The sequence below is a fragment of the Cetorhinus maximus genome, chromosome 16 (genome assembly GCF_964194155.1).
Source record: "Cetorhinus maximus chromosome 16, sCetMax3.hap1.1, whole genome shotgun sequence".
In the NCBI taxonomy this organism is placed as follows: domain Eukaryota; kingdom Metazoa; phylum Chordata; class Chondrichthyes; order Lamniformes; family Cetorhinidae; genus Cetorhinus; species Cetorhinus maximus.
In genome coordinates, this window is record NC_135894.1 from 13986301 (window position 1) to 14005137 (window position 18837).

The 18837-nt window shown below is 40.4% G+C and overlaps 1 protein-coding gene across 4 annotated transcripts in view; it reads right to left on the minus strand.

The window, feature by feature from the left end:
• Positions 1-18837, minus strand: part of LOC144691371 (polycomb protein SCMH1) — a 166526-nt gene that overhangs the window by 66597 nt on the left and 81092 nt on the right. For all 4 annotated transcript variants that reach the window (XM_078559409.1, XM_078559408.1, XM_078559407.1 and 1 more), the window contains exons 5-7: positions 15969-16203; positions 8249-8337; positions 5884-6127 (exon numbers count right to left, since the gene is read on the minus strand). In XM_078559409.1, coding sequence (XP_078415535.1) covers positions 5884-6127; positions 8249-8337; positions 15969-16203 — 568 coding nt within the window. The remainder of the gene's footprint in view (positions 1-5883; positions 6128-8248; positions 8338-15968; positions 16204-18837) is intronic.

Below are 18837 nucleotides of genomic sequence, written 5' to 3' on the forward strand. Positions count from 1 at the left end.
ACTCCCATTTTGCTAGGGCTCCTTGATGCCACACTGGGTCAAACGCAGCCTTGATGTCAAGGAGTTACTCTCACCTCACCTCTTCAGTTCAGCTCTTTTGTCCATGGTTGTACAAGGATGCAATTTGAGGTCAGGAGCTTAGTGATTCTGGCGGACCCCAAATTGAGTGTCAGTGAGGAGGTTATTGCTAAGCAAGTGCCGCTTGATAGCACTGTTGAAAACTCCTTCCATCACTTTGCTGATGATCGAGAGTAGATTGATGGGAAGGTAATTGGTGGGTTGGATTTGTTCTGCTTTTTGTGGACAGGACATACCTGGGCAATTTTCCACATTGCCGGGTAGATTGCAGTATTGTAGCTGTACTGGGACATCTTGGCTTGAGCAATTTTGGGCCCCGTATTTCAGGAAGGATGTTCTGGCCCTGAAGAGGGTCCAGAGGTGGTTCACGAGAACGATCCCAGGAATGAAAGGCTTAACATATGAGGAACATTTGAGGACTCTGGGTCTATACTCGATGGAATTTAGAAGGATGATGGGGGATCTGATTGAAACTTACAGAATACTGAAAGGCCTGGATAGAGTGGACGTGGGGAAGATGCTTCCATTAGTAGGAGACACTAGGACCCGAGGGCACAGCCTCAGAGTAAAGAGAAGACCTTTTAGAACAGAGATGAGGAGAAACTTCTTTAGCCAGACAGTGGTGGATCTATGGAATTCATTGCCACAGAAGGCTGTGGAGGCCAGGTCATTGAGTGTATTTAAGACAGAGATAGATAGGTTCTTGATTGGTATGGGGATCAAAGGTTACGGGGAGAAGGCGGGAGAATGGGGTTGAAAAACTTATCAGCCATGATTGAATGGCGGAGCAGACTCGATGGGCCAAATGGTCTAATTTCTGCTCCTATGTCTTGTGGTCTAAGGATGCAGCTAGTTCTGAATTTGACTGTTTAGTACGAAAGATAATGATTTCAATGTACAGGAGTGAAATATTATTTGATAAATTTACAGATCTCAGTGAGAGTCATGTTGGAAGGAATGTGTTAGAAAAATGGCAATACAGTGTTATAATTTTAATGTGTGCTTCTTTCGAGGGTGGCTGTCTTCTGGAAGCATGGAATCAAATAAATTACATTGATCATGTTTGTTTTTGAGTTTAATCGTAGTTCAGTAAAAACATCCATTATTAAAATTTAAATATTCTGCAGAATCAGCAGTGATGTTATTTCTTGTTAAACCATGCTATGTTATCCATTTTCGATGTTTGTGATTTAGAGCAGTGCACACATGCAATTAGTCGTATTATTACATAATCTGCACAAGGTATAAACTCAAATTATTAAACAATGGAGAAATTAGTAATGGAATTCAGGAGGAAACATACAAAGGGTTGTGAATCTTTGGAGTTCTCTACCCGAGAAGGCTGCGGATGTTCAGAAGGTGAGTATATTCAAGACAGAGATCGATAGATTGTTGATACTGTTATGATCCCAGGTGCTGTTAATAATGGACAAGTCGGATTCCAGATTGAAACCTGGCTCGATAGACCCTAATTTTATTTTTTGTAGAAACCGTGGAGGAAAGTTACTTAACAAATTCATAGGAGTCTGCTGATGAACTTTTAATACAAAGAATAAAATATTTACTTCAGCAAGAAAAGTGAACTATGCCACACCAGACAAAAAGGTTGGCGGGATCTCAATATAAACTCAAAACAAGATTCAAATTCACCCTATTCCTTTACCTCAGCAACATCTTTACAAACACACAAACCAATGAAGCATTACCACTAGTTTGACACACAGGCTTCTTGCTTGGGGCTGGCCAGTTGCAAACAGTTTTCTTCCGGAGAATCTCAGAGCATTCACTTGATGCTTCTCACCCAACTCATATCTCTCCCGAGACACCCAAAAACCGCACTCTAAACTCACTTTCTTCAACTGCAGAGCAAACAAATGGGTTCCCTAAACTCAGTCTTCCAGGAGCGCCTCTGCTAAACTGAACACTTTACTGAATCTTGTAACTGAATATTCAGTTAACTACAGTCCCAATAGCCTTGTAGTTTTACTTCTCAGAGCGTAAACTCAGTATTCTCCCTCTGACCCTGCCCCCCCACCCCCGAGTCCCTGGATTGCTGTTGCTAGGCAACAGTAAAACTTTTCTACTTTGTGTTTAGTTTCAAAAATCACTGAACTTTTAACCTCTGTTAACGCATCTCTTTAAATTCAGGAGTTGTATGACCTTATTAAAAATGATACATACAAACAAACCCAAAAGACCTGAAACCTTTCAGTGACAAGTCTATCCAGACACAAGGTTCATAAACAAACCCGAAATGAAACTGAAACCATTTTACCTTTCTTTACACACAATTATATATATATAAATTCAACTTTAAATTATACATTGTTCATAACAATAATAAAGGAATAAAGGGATTTGGGGATATGTGGAATAGTGACGCTGAGGTAGCCATGACCTTACTGAGCTGTGAGGATGCAGCAGAGATGCTTCAGTGTGATTTGGACAAGCTAAGTGAGTGGGCAAATGCATGGCAGATGCAGTATAATGTGGATAAATGTGAGGTTATCCATTTTGGTAGCAAAAACAGGAAGGCAGATTATCTGAATGGCTATAAATTGAGAGAGGGGAATGTGTAACGAGGCCTGGGTGTCCTTGTACACCAGTCGCTGAAGGTAAGCATGCAGGTGCAGCAGGCAGTTAAGAAGGCAAATGGTATGTTGGCCTTCATAGCCAGAGGATTTGAATACAGGAACAGGGATGTCTTGCTGCAATTGTACAGGGCCTTGGTGAGGCCACACCTGGAATAGTGTGTGCAGTTTTGGTCTCTTTATCTGAGAAAGATGTTCTTGCTATAGAGAGAGTGCAGTGAAGGTTTACCATACTGATTCCTGGGATGGCGGGACCGACGTAGGAGGAGAGATTGAGTCGGTTAGGATTATATTCGCCGGAGTTCAGAAGAATGAGGGGGGATCTCATAGAAACCTATAAAATTCTAACAGGACTAGACAGGGTAGATGCAGGAAGCATGTTCCCGATGATGGGGGAGTCCAGAACCAGGGATCACAGTCTGAGGATACGGGGTAGGACTGAGATAAGGAGAAATTTCTTCACCCAGAGAGTGGTGAGCCTGTGGAATTTGCTACCACAGAAAGTAGTTGAGGCCAAAACATTGTATGTTTTCAAGAAGGAATTAGATATAGCTTTTGGGGTGAAAGGGGTCAAAGGATATGGGGAGAAAGCGAGAGCAGGTTATTGAGTTGGACGATCAGCCATGATCATAATGAATGGCGGAGCAGGCTCAAAGGGCCGAATGGCCTACTCCTGCTCCTATTTTCTATGTTTCTATGAATGGTGGGATAGGCTTAAAGGGCCAAATGGCTGAATCTTGCTCCTATTTCTCCTATTATGGTTTTTATGTTAATAAGGTAAATGATCAGTTAACTCAGGGATTTTGGTTGAAGGATAATTATTGGTCAGGAGGCCGCTAACACTTCAGAGCTCAACTTCTGTTATGGCACATTGTGTTTTTAACATCACATGCTGATGATGGCAGTTCAGACTAATATGGTGCACCATCAGTACTGCATTCAGGTGCTCAAATCCTGGAGTAGGGCATGAACTCAGAGGTAGAAGTCCCATCTTTGAGATAAGCTGCCATCATATTGTGAATTACTCAATGAACTGCAATAGGAATTTCCAACTGTTGTTACTGTAAATGTGTATTTTAGCTGGAGGATAAATCAAAGGGCGAGCAGAGCTTGTATAGAACATGCACAAAATTATCAGATGAAAGAAACCTCAGGTCGATCAAATCATTTGCCTGCCCTTGCCCACAATTCTAGAACTATATCTACAACTTACTTCTCTTTGAATACAATCTATTTCTCCTAATTCAATCTTGCTGATTTCAAATTATTCAATAATTCAATTTTTTTGGTCTACAGACATCATGCCGGATTATTGACATGTGTTTACTCATGAAATGCGTTGTAATTTTGCATGGTACATTCAATTACGCAAATAAAAACCTGCATTTATATACAGTAGTGCCTTTCTGCCTACTGGACGACCCAAAGCCAATGAAGTACAGTACTTTTGAAGTGTAGTCACTGTTGTAATGGAGGAAATGCAGCAGCAAACTTGCATGCAGCAAACTCCCACAAACAGCAATGTAATAAAGATCAAGAAATTGGTCTTTGTGATGTTGATTGAGGGGTCAATATTGTTTGGAACATCAGGGATAAGTCCCTGTTCTTTGAAATTGTGCCATGGGATCTTTTACATCCACCCGAGTCGGCAAACAGGGCCTTGGTTTAACGTTTCATCTCAATGGAATGTCAACCTAAATTGTTGTGCTCAAGTCATGGAGTGCGGCATGAACCTACAACCCTCTGGCTCAGAGATCAAGAGTGCTACCAACTGAGCCACAACTGATGCAATAATCCAGCAGTTTGACAAGGCAACAAAGGTAGGAAAGCCACCAAATACGCACATTTTCTTATATATTGTTAGTTACTAGCGATCTTCAATGGCATTGTTTATGGTATATTGGATGATATATGGAATTAAATAAACACTCATATTTGCAGGCCAGACACACACAATAGCCACATAATGAAGCCAGCCAAAATAATAAAACATAAAAAGGTTACCAACAGAAATTGTGCATATATAATATTGGGGTTAGGTGCTCCAAATGAGCATTAAGAGCCAAATGTTTGACAAAATATATAAAACACTAAGGGACGGAAATATTCTTGCAAAGATTTTGAGTGCAACACAGCAACACTTAAGTTTAATTATTTTGTGGTTTGAATTTTCTGTTTAGTACATTTGAAATTTTACTATTAGCAGTATATCCTGAAGTCAGCAAAACACACCTTGAGCAACTTCACTGATTTTTCCTGAATAGCAATTCTTTATCAGTAGTTTATTGTTGGCTACCGTTTACTCATTGACAGCTTTTTTACATGTTTAGTCGCATGTGAGACAATTGGCATTGCTTAATCAATAGTAATTTGTTGCTTTTTAATGAACAAGATATTCAAATCATCCAAGATTCCTTGACTCATTGAACTTTGGTATAATGGAACGTGCACTTTGTAAATGTGATAGATACTTGAACTGTGGTAATGTGTGATGGATAATTTTCATGAAACTTGTAGCCAACACACTAGACTCAAGACTCTTGAATTACTTTGATGAATATACAGAGATCTATGCTGAGCAACCATTGATGTACTGTATAATACTAAAGACTAGTAAAGACGAAAGTCCAGCAGCTCTACACTCATGAGTTATATCCTACAGCCAAAACATTTTCTTTTTAATAGTTTTCAAAATGGATGTACAGTAAAAACAGTCCATTTCCTGGGGTATAATTCTTATTCTACTCTGAAGGATAATCGACTATACACTTGTTGCAAAGTCATGCTTCATATCAAAAAATGTTTTTTGAATTCACTGGCTGGAAACCCCTAATTGATTAAAAATGATTAAAGGCGGTGAAAATGAAGTAGAAAAATGCAAATGAATGCTTAAAATCAGCACAAACCCACAATGCAAGATATTATGCAATGTTCATTCTGAACAGTTTAACTGAATAATTGACCTGTGCAAATCAACTTTGTTCCAGAATATGGTTTTAACAGCACAAACATCTGTAATGTTTGAGGCATAATAAAATAATGTACTTTATAAGCATATCAATGCTAGTACAATATTTACGTAATGTAGCATAATATCCACAATATTCTGCATCATTCTATAAATGGTGTTTTTCCCCACAAGTTTTAGTCATAAATTTAGAACAGTGTTTCTGTAAAACTTGAGACAAAACGATAATTCATTTTAAAAACTTACCTCTATTTCCAGGTGGTTGAAGGCCATCTCCCGTCATGCCACACCATCCCACTGGAAAGATATCGCGAGAATCATATCTGCACCAGTAGTCAAATGCACCTCTCCACCCGTCAAATGTTATGAAAATGTCATCTGCTTTTACTTCACTGATTGTTGCTGGACAAATCAGATGAGGGTTTTTTCGATCAACTGCTTCCAGTTTCATCCCGACTTTGAAATGGTTTTGCTGTGGACTTGGAGGTTCCTCAAATAGGAGAGAAATATGAGCTTTTTCTTTTTCAAATTTTAACATGAATTTAACATGTAACATGAACATAATATTACAGCTCTTACTAAATATATTGAATCCAGTATTTGTTGAAAGGGTGTACTGTGGCTACAATTCAGCATTTGTGGATGCATAAATGGATATTTTCCAATGTAGAATGCTTGCAGATATATGCTTAATGCACAAATGGTGCACTATTTTTTTGAAAGAAACCCAAAGCGTAAAGATAGGTCACCACTTGACGATCTTAGAAGATTTTCACTTACTCAGCAAATACTTCTCTTAACAGATTTGTAAATATGACATGCGACAGTTAAAATCATGTCAATATTTAAAGAATCTCAGTGTCTGATGAAAAACAAAGTGTAATTCTCTGAGGCTTCCCTACCAGAGTGAAGCCTTGTTTCCAGAAAGCTTGAGTCAAAAATAAAATGAAGACTACGTTACAATTATATCTTCCATTCATGTTTACAGCTAGCAATGCTACATGCTGTAACGGAACCTCCCCAAATTAACCTGATGAATTCCAAAAATATCTGGAAAAGCATTCAAACAAATTCATACCCAAAATGCAAGATAGAAGAGAAAGAGAGGAACCTGGTTCTGAAAACAATGGAGTAGTGCCAGGATCCATTTAAATTTTAAACCAAGGTGGAACATTTTGATTTAAATTCAGCATCACAGCTTAAAATTAGCAGTGCAGCCAGGGCTGAATTTGGGAGATAAGAAGGAAAATTGCCATTTAAAGAAAGAAAGCAGAAGGGTTCAGTAGAGTAACAAATGACATTAGCAACTGATAGAAATGAACACCACTCTTCCAGTGGTGTGAAATTGAATAAGTGACTTCTTACCCACCCCAAGTGTCATCTTGGTCAAATTGCTGATTTTAAGATTTAAATCTGATATTTAAACTTGGGAGAGGTTTTGACAGTGTTCTGTTCGTTACCAGCCTGATCACATTCCTAAAGCCCCTTGTCCATTGCAAAACGTCTGGTCTTAGTCTGTTGTCTAGTATTATTTTATAGAATTAAAGGCTTTTTGTAGATTAGCATTAATATTCCAAACGACTAAGATTTTACATAATCTACAAAATGAACAACTCAAACTGAAAATAAACGATTGCCAATACTCCATGGCAAAAGAAAATGTTATTTTGTTCTAAGAACTGCTCTTTTCAAAGCTATCTACCTGGTAGATTACTGATGTGTGTAAATTAGGAGATTAATACACTATGATTACTCAATAAATGGAAGGTTTTCTGTTCATTGTCTGAAATGTTTAAGTCACAATTTATTCATCACATGCAAAAATACAGGCAAGGTTTATCCCTCCTTCGACATATACTGAAAGTTTTTGCATATGTCTCATCATAGATATAGCTGATGACGGTCATTTTTTGCACAGATCAAGTGTATACATGGTGCATTTATAAGGGCTTCATCATGTCCCAAAGCTTTTTATAACCAATGCCTTACTTTTGAAATGCCATTCTTGTTATGTAGGCATGTTAATGCAGCAAGGTGCTACAAATGGCAAATGACCAGATAATCTGTTTTATGCTGATGTTAGAAGGTAGGGTGCAGTGTGGAGGTGTTGGCCAGGGCACTGGGGGTACTCCATGGTCTTCAAATATTGCCAAGGAATCTTTTACATCCACCTCCAAAAGGAGACAAAGTTTAATGTCTCATTCAAGGAGGCATCTCCATCAATGCAGCATCGCTTCAGTACTGCATAAAAATGTAGACCTCTAGTTACGCGCTCAAGTCTGAAAGTCTTTAAACTGAAGCAGTCGGCTTTGGTGTTAAGGGTTTCCTTATTTAGTTTTTCAATGTTATGTGGTTCGTTATAGTATCTTTTTTATCTACATGGAATATTTTTATTTCAAGGAAAAACTTTACATGTAGTTTTGATTATACATGAAAGGAAACATCCCCCTACTTTATTTACATGGATGGGAAAATTTAGGACAGGCACCATCTAACACTAAAATATGCTGCTTAATTATTTAAGGGGATGTGTTGGACATAATAAGGCATCAGGCATTATAATAAAATTCCAGCAGTTTTTGTTACATCCTTTTAAAAGGAGATTTCTTACCTTCTTAAATATGGATGCTGGGGCCATTTCTGCTCCATTTAGAGTTCTCAACAGAAACATTGGCCAGGATGAAGCATTCATTCTGAATCCTGTTCATTCGTGCAAAACAAACATCAGTTATTCTTCAACAGTACCAAATACTGAAGTAAATGTCCATTCCAAGGAACACTTCATATGCTCAATATAGTGATGGGATTTTCTATCAGTCTGGCATGCCAATGTATCTTTGGTAGGGCTGGAGTTATACCTGTTACAAGGATGTACTCCTGACCGTGGCTAATTTTGCAGGGTTAGGATCAAGGCCATTTACACATTTAATGCACGTGCCCGAGAGTCTGTCTGGTGGGGTCTGTCAGGCCCTGTCAAAGCAATTTAGTTGGGGGCCTCTGTAATGACTGAAAATAGCTTTAAAAAAGACCATCTTTAAAAAATTTTGTCTTTGTACAATTATATTGCAATCAATTATAGAAACTAGGAGCAGGAGTAGGCCATTCCACTCTTCAAGCCTGCTCCGCCATTCATTATGATCATGGCTGATCATCCAACTCAATAGCCTGCTCCCGCTTTCTCCCCATTCCCTTTGATCCCCAAGAGCCATATCTAACTCTTTCTTGGAAACATACATTTCGGCCTCAACTACTTTCTGTGGTAACAAATTCCACAGGCTCACCACTCTCTGGGTGAAGAAATTTCTCCTCATCTCAGTCCTAAATGGTCTACCCCGTATCCTCAAACTGTGACCCCTGGTTCTGGACTCCCCCATCATCGGGAACATCTTTCCTGCATCTACCCTGTCTCGTCCTGTTAGAATTTTATAGGTTTCTATGAGATCCCCCCTCAATCTTCTGAACTTCAGCTAATATAATCCTAACCGACTCAATCTCTCTTCATATGTCAGTCCCGCCATCCCAGGAATCAGTCTGATAAACCTTCGCTGCACTCCCTCTATAGCAAGTACATCCTTCCTCAGATAAAGAGACCAAAACTGCACACAATATTCCAGGTGTGGCCTCACCAAGGCCCTGTACAATTGCAGCAAGACATCCCTGTTCCTGTATTCGAATCCTCTGGCTATGAAGGTCAACATACCATTTGCCTTCTTTACCGCCTGCTGCACCTGCATTCTTAGCTTCAGCGACTGGTGTACGAGGACACCCAAGTCTCGTTGCACATTCCCCTCTCTCAATTTATAGCCATTCAGATAATAATCTGCCTTCCGGTTTTTGCTACCAACATTATACAGCATCTGCCATGCATTTGCCCACTCACTCAGCTTGTCCAAATCACACTGAAGCATCTCTGCATCCTCCTCACAGCTCACCCTCCCACCCAGCTTTATGTGCAGGTCAGAGGCTAGGAATCCTGTGCTAAGTAACTCAACTACTGACTCCCCAAAGCATGTCCACCATCTACAAGGCACAATTCAGGAGTGTGATGGAATACGCTCCACTTGCCTGGATGAGTGCAGCTCCAACAACACTCAAGAAGCTTGACACCATCCAGGACAAAGCAGCCCGCTTGATTGTCACCCTGTCCACAAATATTCACTCCCTCCGTCACCAACACACAGTGGCAGCAGTATATACCATCTACAAGATGCACTGCAGGAACTCACCAAGGCTCCTCAGGCAATAGCTTCCAAACCCACGACCACTACCATCTAGAAGGATGAGCAGACACATGGGAACACAATCAGCTGGAAGTTCTCCTCCATCCTGACTTGGAACTATATCGCCTTTCCTTCACTGTCTCTGGGTCAAAATCCTGGAGGTCCCCCCCTTAACAGCACTGTGGGTGTGCTTACACCACATGAACCACAGCAGTTCAAGAAGGCAGCTCATCACCACCTTCTCAAGGGCAATTAACGATGGGCAATAAATGCTGACCCACATCCCATGAATGAATTTTTAATAAGATTCACTAAGATCCTGCCGATCTGGTTATGGCCTTAATTCTACTTTCCTACCTGTCCTCCAAAACACTTAACTCCCTTTCGATCAAAAATCTGTCTAACTTAGTCTTGAATGACCCAGCCTCCACTGCTCTCTGTGGAAGAGAATTCCAAAGACTGACGGACCTAAGAGAAGCAACTCCTTCTCATCATCTGAACTGGGAGATCTCTTAATCTTAAATCATGCCCTCTAGTTCTAGATCCCCCTAAGAGGGGAAACATCCTCCCAGCATCTATCCTGTGAAGATCACTCAGAATCTTAAATGTTTCAATAAGATCACCTCTCATTCTTCTAAATTCTAATGAGTATAGGTTCAACCTTTCCTCATAAGACAACCCTTCATAGCCCAGGAATCAGCCTAGTGAACCTTCTCAAATACTGCTTCCAATACAAGGCTATCCCTCGAGTAAGGAGACCAAAACTGTACACTATTCCAGGTGCGGCCTCACCAATGCCTTGTACAGTTGTAGAAAGACTTCCCTACTTCTATAGTCCATACCCGTTGAAATAAAGGTCAACATTCAATTTACCTTCCTCATTTCTGGCTGCACCAGCATGCTAACTTTTTTGTGATTCATGTACAAGGGCACCCATTTCCCTCTAGACAGCAGCATTCTGCAGTCTCTCTCCAATTAAATAATATTCTGCCTTGGTGGACAGGCTTTGGGGGAGTCCGGAGGTGGGTTACTCGTCGCATGATTCCTAGCCTCTGACCTGCTCTTGCAGCCACAGTATTAATATGGCTAGTCCAGTTCAGTTTCTGGTCAATGGTAACCCCCCCCCCGGGATGTCATTAGTGGGGGATTCAGTGATGGTAATGCCAGTGAACATCAAGGGGTGATGGTTGGATTCTCTTTTGTTGGAGATGGTTATTGCCTGACACTTGTGTGGCGCGAACGTTACTTGCCACTTGTCATCCCAAGCCTGGACATTGTCCAGGTCTTGCTGCCTTTGAACATGGACTGCTTCAGTATCTGAGTCGTTGCAAGTGGTGCTGAAAATTGTGCAATCATCAATGAACATCCCCACTTTTGACCTCATGATGGAAGGAAGGTCATTGATGAAGCAGCTGTGGATGGTTAGCCTAGGACACTACCCTGAGGAACTCCTGCGGTGATGTCCTGGAGCTGAGATGACTGACCTCCAACAGCCACAGCCATCTTCCTTTGTGCTAGGTATGACTCCAAACAGTGGAGATTTTTCCCCCCAGTTCCCATTGACTCCAGTTTTGCTAGGGCCCCTTAATGCCACACTCTGTCAAATGCGTCCTTGATGTCAAGCACAGTCACTCTCCCCTCATTTCGTGAGTTCAGTTCTTTTGTCCATGTTTGAACCAAGGCTGTAATGAGGTCAGGAGTGGGCCTGGCGGAACCCAAACTGCTTGTCAGTGAGCAGGTTTTGCTAAGCAACTGCCGCTTTGATAGCACTATTGATGACCCCTTCCATTACTTTACTGATGATCCAGAGTAGACTGATGGGGCGGTAATTGGCCGAGTTGGATTTGTGCTGCTTTTTCTGTACAGGACATACCTGGGCAGTTTTCCACATAGCCAGGTAGATGCCAGTGTTGTAGCTGTTCTGGGACAGCTTGGTTAAGAGCAGTCTTCAGTACTATTGCTGGAATATGGTCAGGGCCCATAGCCTTTGCAGTATTCAGTGCCTTCAGCCGTTTCTTGATATCACGTGGAGTGAATTGAATTGGCTGAAGACTGGCAACTGTAATGCTGGGGACCTCTGGAGGAGGCTGAGATGGATCATCCACTCGGCACTTCTCGCTGAAGATTGTAGCAAATGCTTCAGCCTTATCTTTTGCACTGATGTGCTGGGCTCCTCCATTATTGAGGATGGGGATATTTCTGGAGCCTCCTCCTCCTCCTCCAATGAGTTGTTTAATTGTCCACAACCATTCACGACTGGGTGTGGCAGGACTGCAGAGCTTAGATCTGATCCAATGGTTGTGGAGTCGCTTTGCCCTGTCTATCACTTGCTGCTTATGCTGTTTGGCATGCAAGTAGTCCATTGTCATAGCTTCACCAGGTCTATAGAGAGAGTCAGCACAAATACTTTCATGAGAGTGAGCTGAAGAACAGCTCAAGGTCTTTTTGTTGAAAGAAGCTTTTTCTGTCACAGATGAATCCAGACAGAGTTTGTGTGTTTGCCTTATCACATGTAACACAGCAAAAAAAATTAATCCCTTTCAGAAGCAAACTAACTTGAACAAAAATAGAAATTGTTACTAATACACAAACATTTCACGTCTGTAAAGAAAAAAGACAGATTATTGGTTTTGGGCTTAGGTTCTTAAAATGATATCTGAAATATCAATCTACTTCTTCTCTATGCAGATGCTTATTTATCAGTGCACTCCCAGCAATTGTCTGTGCTTTGACAGTTCTTCAAACAGAAAGCTGTCAAACTAAAACAGCAAGTGGAAATTTGAAGAAGCAACAGCTATAATGATTTCCACTTTAAAAATTCCAGATACCTGGTCTTGCTACAATATACACAGAAGAAAAAAAAATCAGAAATGTTCTAACCTGAAACAGATTCCTGTTTCCAGCATTCTAACAAATAATTACAAAGTGGATCAACTAACTCCTTTCTTAAATTTTTCCCAACCAATATTTTCATAGAAAGGTAAAAGCAAAAAACTGCGGATGCTGGAAATCCAAAACAAAAACAAAAATACCTGGAAAAACTCAGCAGGTCTGGCAGCATCTGCGGAGAGGAACACAGTTAACGTTTCGAGTCCGAATGACCCTTCAACAGAACTTAAGTAAAAATAGAAAAGAGGTGAAATATAAGCATTTCACTTGCACTTCCCTCAATTTTGTCTACTGCATTTGTTGCTCCCAATGCGGTTTCCTCTACATTGGAGAGACCAAACGCAGACTGGGTGACCGCTTTGCAGAACACCTTCGGTCTGCCCGCAAGAATGACCCAGACCTCCCTGTCGCTTGCCATTTCAACACTCCACTCTGCTCTCATGCTCACATGTCAGTCCCTGGCCTGCTGCATTATTCCAGTGAAGCTCAATGCAAACTGGAGGAACAGCACCTCATCTTCCGACTAGGCACTTTACAGCCTTCCGGTCTGAATATTGAGTTCAACAATTTTAGATCATGAACTGTCTTCTCCATCCCCACCCCCTTTCCGATTTCTCCCCCCCTTTTTTTCCAATAATTTATATAGATTTTTCTTTTCCCACCTATTTCCATTATTTTAAAATGTATTTCCATCCATTGTTTTATCTCTACCTTTTAGCCTTTTTTGATTCCTTCACCCCACCTCCACTAGGGCTATCTGTACCTTGCTTGTCCTGCTTTCTACCCTTAATTAGCACATTCCTTAGATAATATCACCACCTTCAACACCTCTTTGTCCTTTTGTCTGTGACATCTTTTGGTTGTCTCCACCTATCACTGGCCCTTTATCCAGCTCTGCTTGTCCCACCCCCCTCTTAAACCAGCTTATATTTCACCTCTTTTCTATTTTTACTTAGTTCTGTTGAAGGGTCATTCGGACTCGAAACGTTAACTGTGCTCCTCTCCGCGGATGCTGCCAGACCTGCTGAGTTTTTCCAGGTATTTTTGTTTTTTCATAGAAAGGTACTGGCTTTTACTCACAGCCGCTCTAAATGAAGTTGTGAATATAGGGAAATGAAAAGAGAGAAAAAAAGAGAACACGAAAGGGCCATTGGACCAATTAACTATGCTTCAGCCAAAATACAAATCTAACCTGGATTACTCATCCCCAATCCCCACTGGCATGACCCATTAATTCCATAATTTAAGAGGCATGACAAATCTTTTACTACTTTACCTGTAACAGAACAAAGCAATATTGTTAATATCTCCAAACCTTCTAATTGCCCTTTTCAATAACCTCATTCAAAAACCTCAATGGAAATCTAATGCATATAGAGGGTCAAGTTGGTTAGAGTGGGTGCCTTGCTGTCAATTCAATTTGTTCATTTTACTAGTGGATGCAGAAACCAAGAAGGTCTTTGCAAAAATGTCATGGCCTGGGAGCTTAAAGTAAGAGCTGGAGCACGGGTCCTCAAGGAAGCATCAGGCTAGCCCGTGTGAAAAAATGGGGACAAAGCTCCTCGCAACTATGAGCAGCTCAATAAGTTGGCAAGAAGGGTTTGCATGAGTTCTAGAGGCTCTGGGGCACTGGTGGCGAGGGGGTTGCTACTGCAAATGCTATTTGTATAAGCAGAGAAGTCAGCGGGTGTGTTAATAGGTGGAGCTCGCATTCTCATCTTTGTCATCGAAAAATTTATATTGAACTCAAAGCTAAATGCGCTAAATATTATTTAAAACTGACATATTAATTTATCTGAAGGAACAGCATCTCATCTTCCAACTAGGCACTTTACAGCCTTCCGGACTGAATATTGAGTTCAACAATTTTAGATCATGAACTCTCTCCTCCATCCCCACCCTCTTTCCGATCCCCCCTTTTTTTCCAATAATTTATATATATTTTTTCTTTTCCCAACTATTTCCATTATTTTTAAATGTATTTCCATGTATTGTTTTATTTCTACCTTTTAGCCTATTTTGATCCCTTCCTCCCACTCCCACTAGGGCTATCTGTTGTACCTTCTTGGCCTGCTTTCTACCCTTAATGTCACCTATTAGCACATTTCTTAGCTAATATTACCACCGTCAATGCCTCTTTGTCCTTTTGTCTATAACATCTTTTGGCAATCTCTACCTATCACTGGCCCTCTATCCAGCTCTACCTGTCCCACCCCCCCTTAAACCAGCTTATATTTCTGCTCTCTTCTATTTTTTCTTAGTTCTGTTGAAGAGTCATATGGACTCGAAACATTAACTGTATTCCTTTCCGCAGATGCTGTCAGACCTGCTGAGTTTTTCCAGGTATTTTTGTTTTTATTTTGGATTTCCATCATCCGCAGTTTTTTGCTTTTATATTAATTTGCAATTTGGCAAATGGCTAGCACCATAAGCTCGGTATAGGTGGCTATCTAGAATAGGCAGCGATGGTGTAAAGTGGAGGAGACTTCATTTGCTATACTCTTTTAAGACTTGTAAATGCTCTATTCTTGCCCTCTAGTCATATGTTCATTGCCCAAGTTATGTTGCTTACTTCACCTTTATTAACATTTTTTATTATTTTAAAGATCATGCCTTTCCCCCAATCTTCTTTTCCCCACAAAAAATAAATTTAGTTATTGGTGCCTTTGTAAGTTACATCTTACACTGAAGCATTTTTTAAGCTGTGTTTCCTTTTTGGAGTAGACACACCAATAATTCTTGCCATATACTACAACTGGTCTCAACTTTTATTTATACAAAGACAGTGTAACTTGGGCTGATTTGTAAACTGATGCTCACCAGATGCACTCCAGTGCCCATTCTTATTAATAATTAATCACCCTGGCTAGATGCTTTCAGGGTATCATGAATAATTACTTCCAGATCTTTTACAGCCTCTGCCAGGGAAGGCATTTTCAAGTTACCCATGTTTTGTTTAGATCTCCCCATATCATACCATTTTGATGTTATTTGTTACTTCAATTTTGTCAAAAATCAGGATGTGTAAATACCTCAATATTTTTGGTTACGTCCTGGTGATTTCCCTAACCCAAGTTCACAGGCCCACTTAAAATAGAACCTTTTCAAATTTTTCACATATAGTGCTGGTACCTACATATGCATTGGGTGTTTTATTAAATATACATTTATCAGGTCTGAAAAGAATAGATCAATCTTTCAAGTAGAAGTTTTATATCTTACCAAGTGGAGGCTGCAGCATTCCACTGTTCTTCTCACAAGTTCCAATAGGTTGTATATCAGATGAATCAACCAATCGCCAAAAGTCGTTTTTGTTGTCACTCCCATCTAACCGTAACCGTAGCCTTGCTCCAGTTATTCCAACCACAGTAGCTATACAAATTGAGGTAACGTTTCTTGGGTCCTGAGCCTCAAGTTTCATGTCAATTTTGAACTCATTGGTGGGTGGAGTTCTAGGCTGGAAGTGAGTGCACAATGTAAATACACTTATTGAATTAAAAAAAAATTCTTCTTAGCATGATAGTACTATAAGAAGCCACTATATACAAATTTCAAAGCCAGTTTTATCTGGAAATACTATTATAGCAACTGCCCCACTGCAGAATGCCTGATTAAGGTCTAAGCCCTCAGATGGATTCAAGAGTCCCTAAACCAACTAGAACTCTGGAGAAAAGTTTGCCCAAATAAAGTGCCAAATCCAGAACTGAAAATCAATCGCCATGACAAGATGACTGATGTACCGGCAGAAGACATCCTTAAGCCCCATATTTTTTAATATGTCCACCTCGATAGCTTTTGGGGATTGCCATCCAACTTCCTTGCGTCTGAGCCAGTATAATTTGGTAACCCTTTGGCTTCTCTGGTCCAAACAGCACACCCAAAGCAGACAGTTGCAGGCCAGAGAATTATCAGTCGAGAAACTGTCCTCTGCTAAAAACCGTTGTCACAATGCCCAGCAAAGCTGCGAGCACACAGACTCATTACTGCCTTCCCCAGATCAGCAAGCTACTGCTGGTCTGGAGGAGATCTGAAGTTCTGACCCAGAGTTATTACCAAAAAATCAGCCCTAGTACAACTGGCCTGGCAGTGGGGTCACCATTTCGCCCCCTTCTCTTGCTTGATCAGGCTTATGCAGTCAAATAGCATTGGCAGAGCCAGCACTTTTCAATAAGCAACTCCCAGAGGAAATCAGACTCAGAACTTAAAACATGTCCATCAGTGGCAATAATTAATCAGGGGCAACATGCAAGGGGAGATCATTAAATAATTTTAGGTAGCACCCTTTTCCAGGAAGCCACTTGTTTAACCATTTCCCATTTCTGAAAATTATTTTTGGCTTTTGGATAACCATTTCCTCTCTTTCATTAATTTCCGCATGTTTTGGTTTATCACTTCCCTATTTTTTGGTTTGGACTTAAGACCAATCTGGATTTGGTCTCTGGAGGCAATTTCCACTTTCAATTAATGATTTCTGACCATTTACTAATTTTTGCAGCTTTTATTTTACTTTCTCATTACCCGTTTCCCTTTGGACTTAATCTCTGAATTATTTTTGATTTTTCAGTTGTTCAATTCACTACCATTTGTTTAACTAACTCCCTTTTCAGACTTGGTCTCTGCATACATTTTTTTGATTTTTCGCTTAATTGGTTCTCACTTTTTACTTATTTTTGTTGAGTATAACTCAATGTCTTAGCATGACTGTTGTTCATTACCAGCAGCATGCTCCACATTGAGTAAAACAAAAGTAATAAATATGTTTAATTGTATAACTAATTTTTAAGCAAAAAATAATCCATGTTATGGCAGCATCCATAAAATGTTTATAACACAGAAAGGGGGCCACAGAAGCAAAATGTTTGTGAACCCCTGTCTTACATAAGAACTTAAGAAAAAGGAGTATGAGTAGACCATACAGCCCATCGAAGCTGCTCTGCCATTCAATAGGATCATGACTGATCTTGGCTTCAACTCCACTTTCCCGCCCACTCCACATAGCCTTTGGTTCCTTGAGACACCAAAAATCTGTCTATCTCAGCCTTAAATATTTTCAATGATGGAGCAACCACAACTTTCTAGGGTAGACAACTCCAAAGATTTGCAACCCGTTTGAGTAAAGAAATTTCTCATCTCAAACCTCAACATTCATCCTCTTACACAGAAACTGTTCCCCCCCCACCCCACACCCCACCCCCGTGTTTTAGGTTCCCCAGCCTCTCAGTGCCTCCCCTGTCAAACCCTTTCGGAATCTTGCATGTTTCAATGAGATCATCTCTCAATCTTCTAAATTCCAGACAATATAGACCCGATTCACTCAGCTTCTTATCGTAGGACAGCCTTCTCATCCCACGGACCAATCTAGTGAACCTTGGCTGTACCACCTCCAAGTACATCCTTCCTTAGATATGGAGGGCAAAAATGCACAGCGTTTAAGATGTGGGATCACCAAAGCCCTGAAACAATTGTAGCAAGACTTCGTCATTCTTTTACTCCAATCCCCTTATAATAAATAACATGCCAACTGCCTTCCTATTGCCTGCTATGCCTGCTAACATTTTATTTCTTGTATGAGTACATTCAAGTCCCTTTAAACATCAACATTTACAAGTTTCAAGCTTTTTAAAAAATATTCTATTTTTCTATTCTTATTTTCAAAATGAACAAACTCACAATTCTTCATATTATATTCCCTCTGCCACCTTGCTGCCCACTCACTTAACATGTCTATATCTCTTTGCAGCCTCTGTGTATTCACCTCAGTTCGCATTCCAACCTAGCTTTGTATCATCAGCAAAATTAGATGCATTACTCTTTGTCCCTCCGTCTGAGTCATTAATATATATTGTAAATAACTGGGGCCTCAGCAGTGATCCTTGTGGTACTCCACTAGCCTGACCCTGTCAACTTGAAAATGCCTATTTATTCTTATTCTCTGCTTCATGTCCGTTAACGAATCCTCTATCCATGCCAATGCATTACCATCCATCTGAACCCTTAGAACCCTAGGATATAGGCTATCAAGTCCTGTGGATTTGACGGATTTTAATCCCTTAATTTTCTCCAATGCTTATACTCTACTGAAATTAATTGC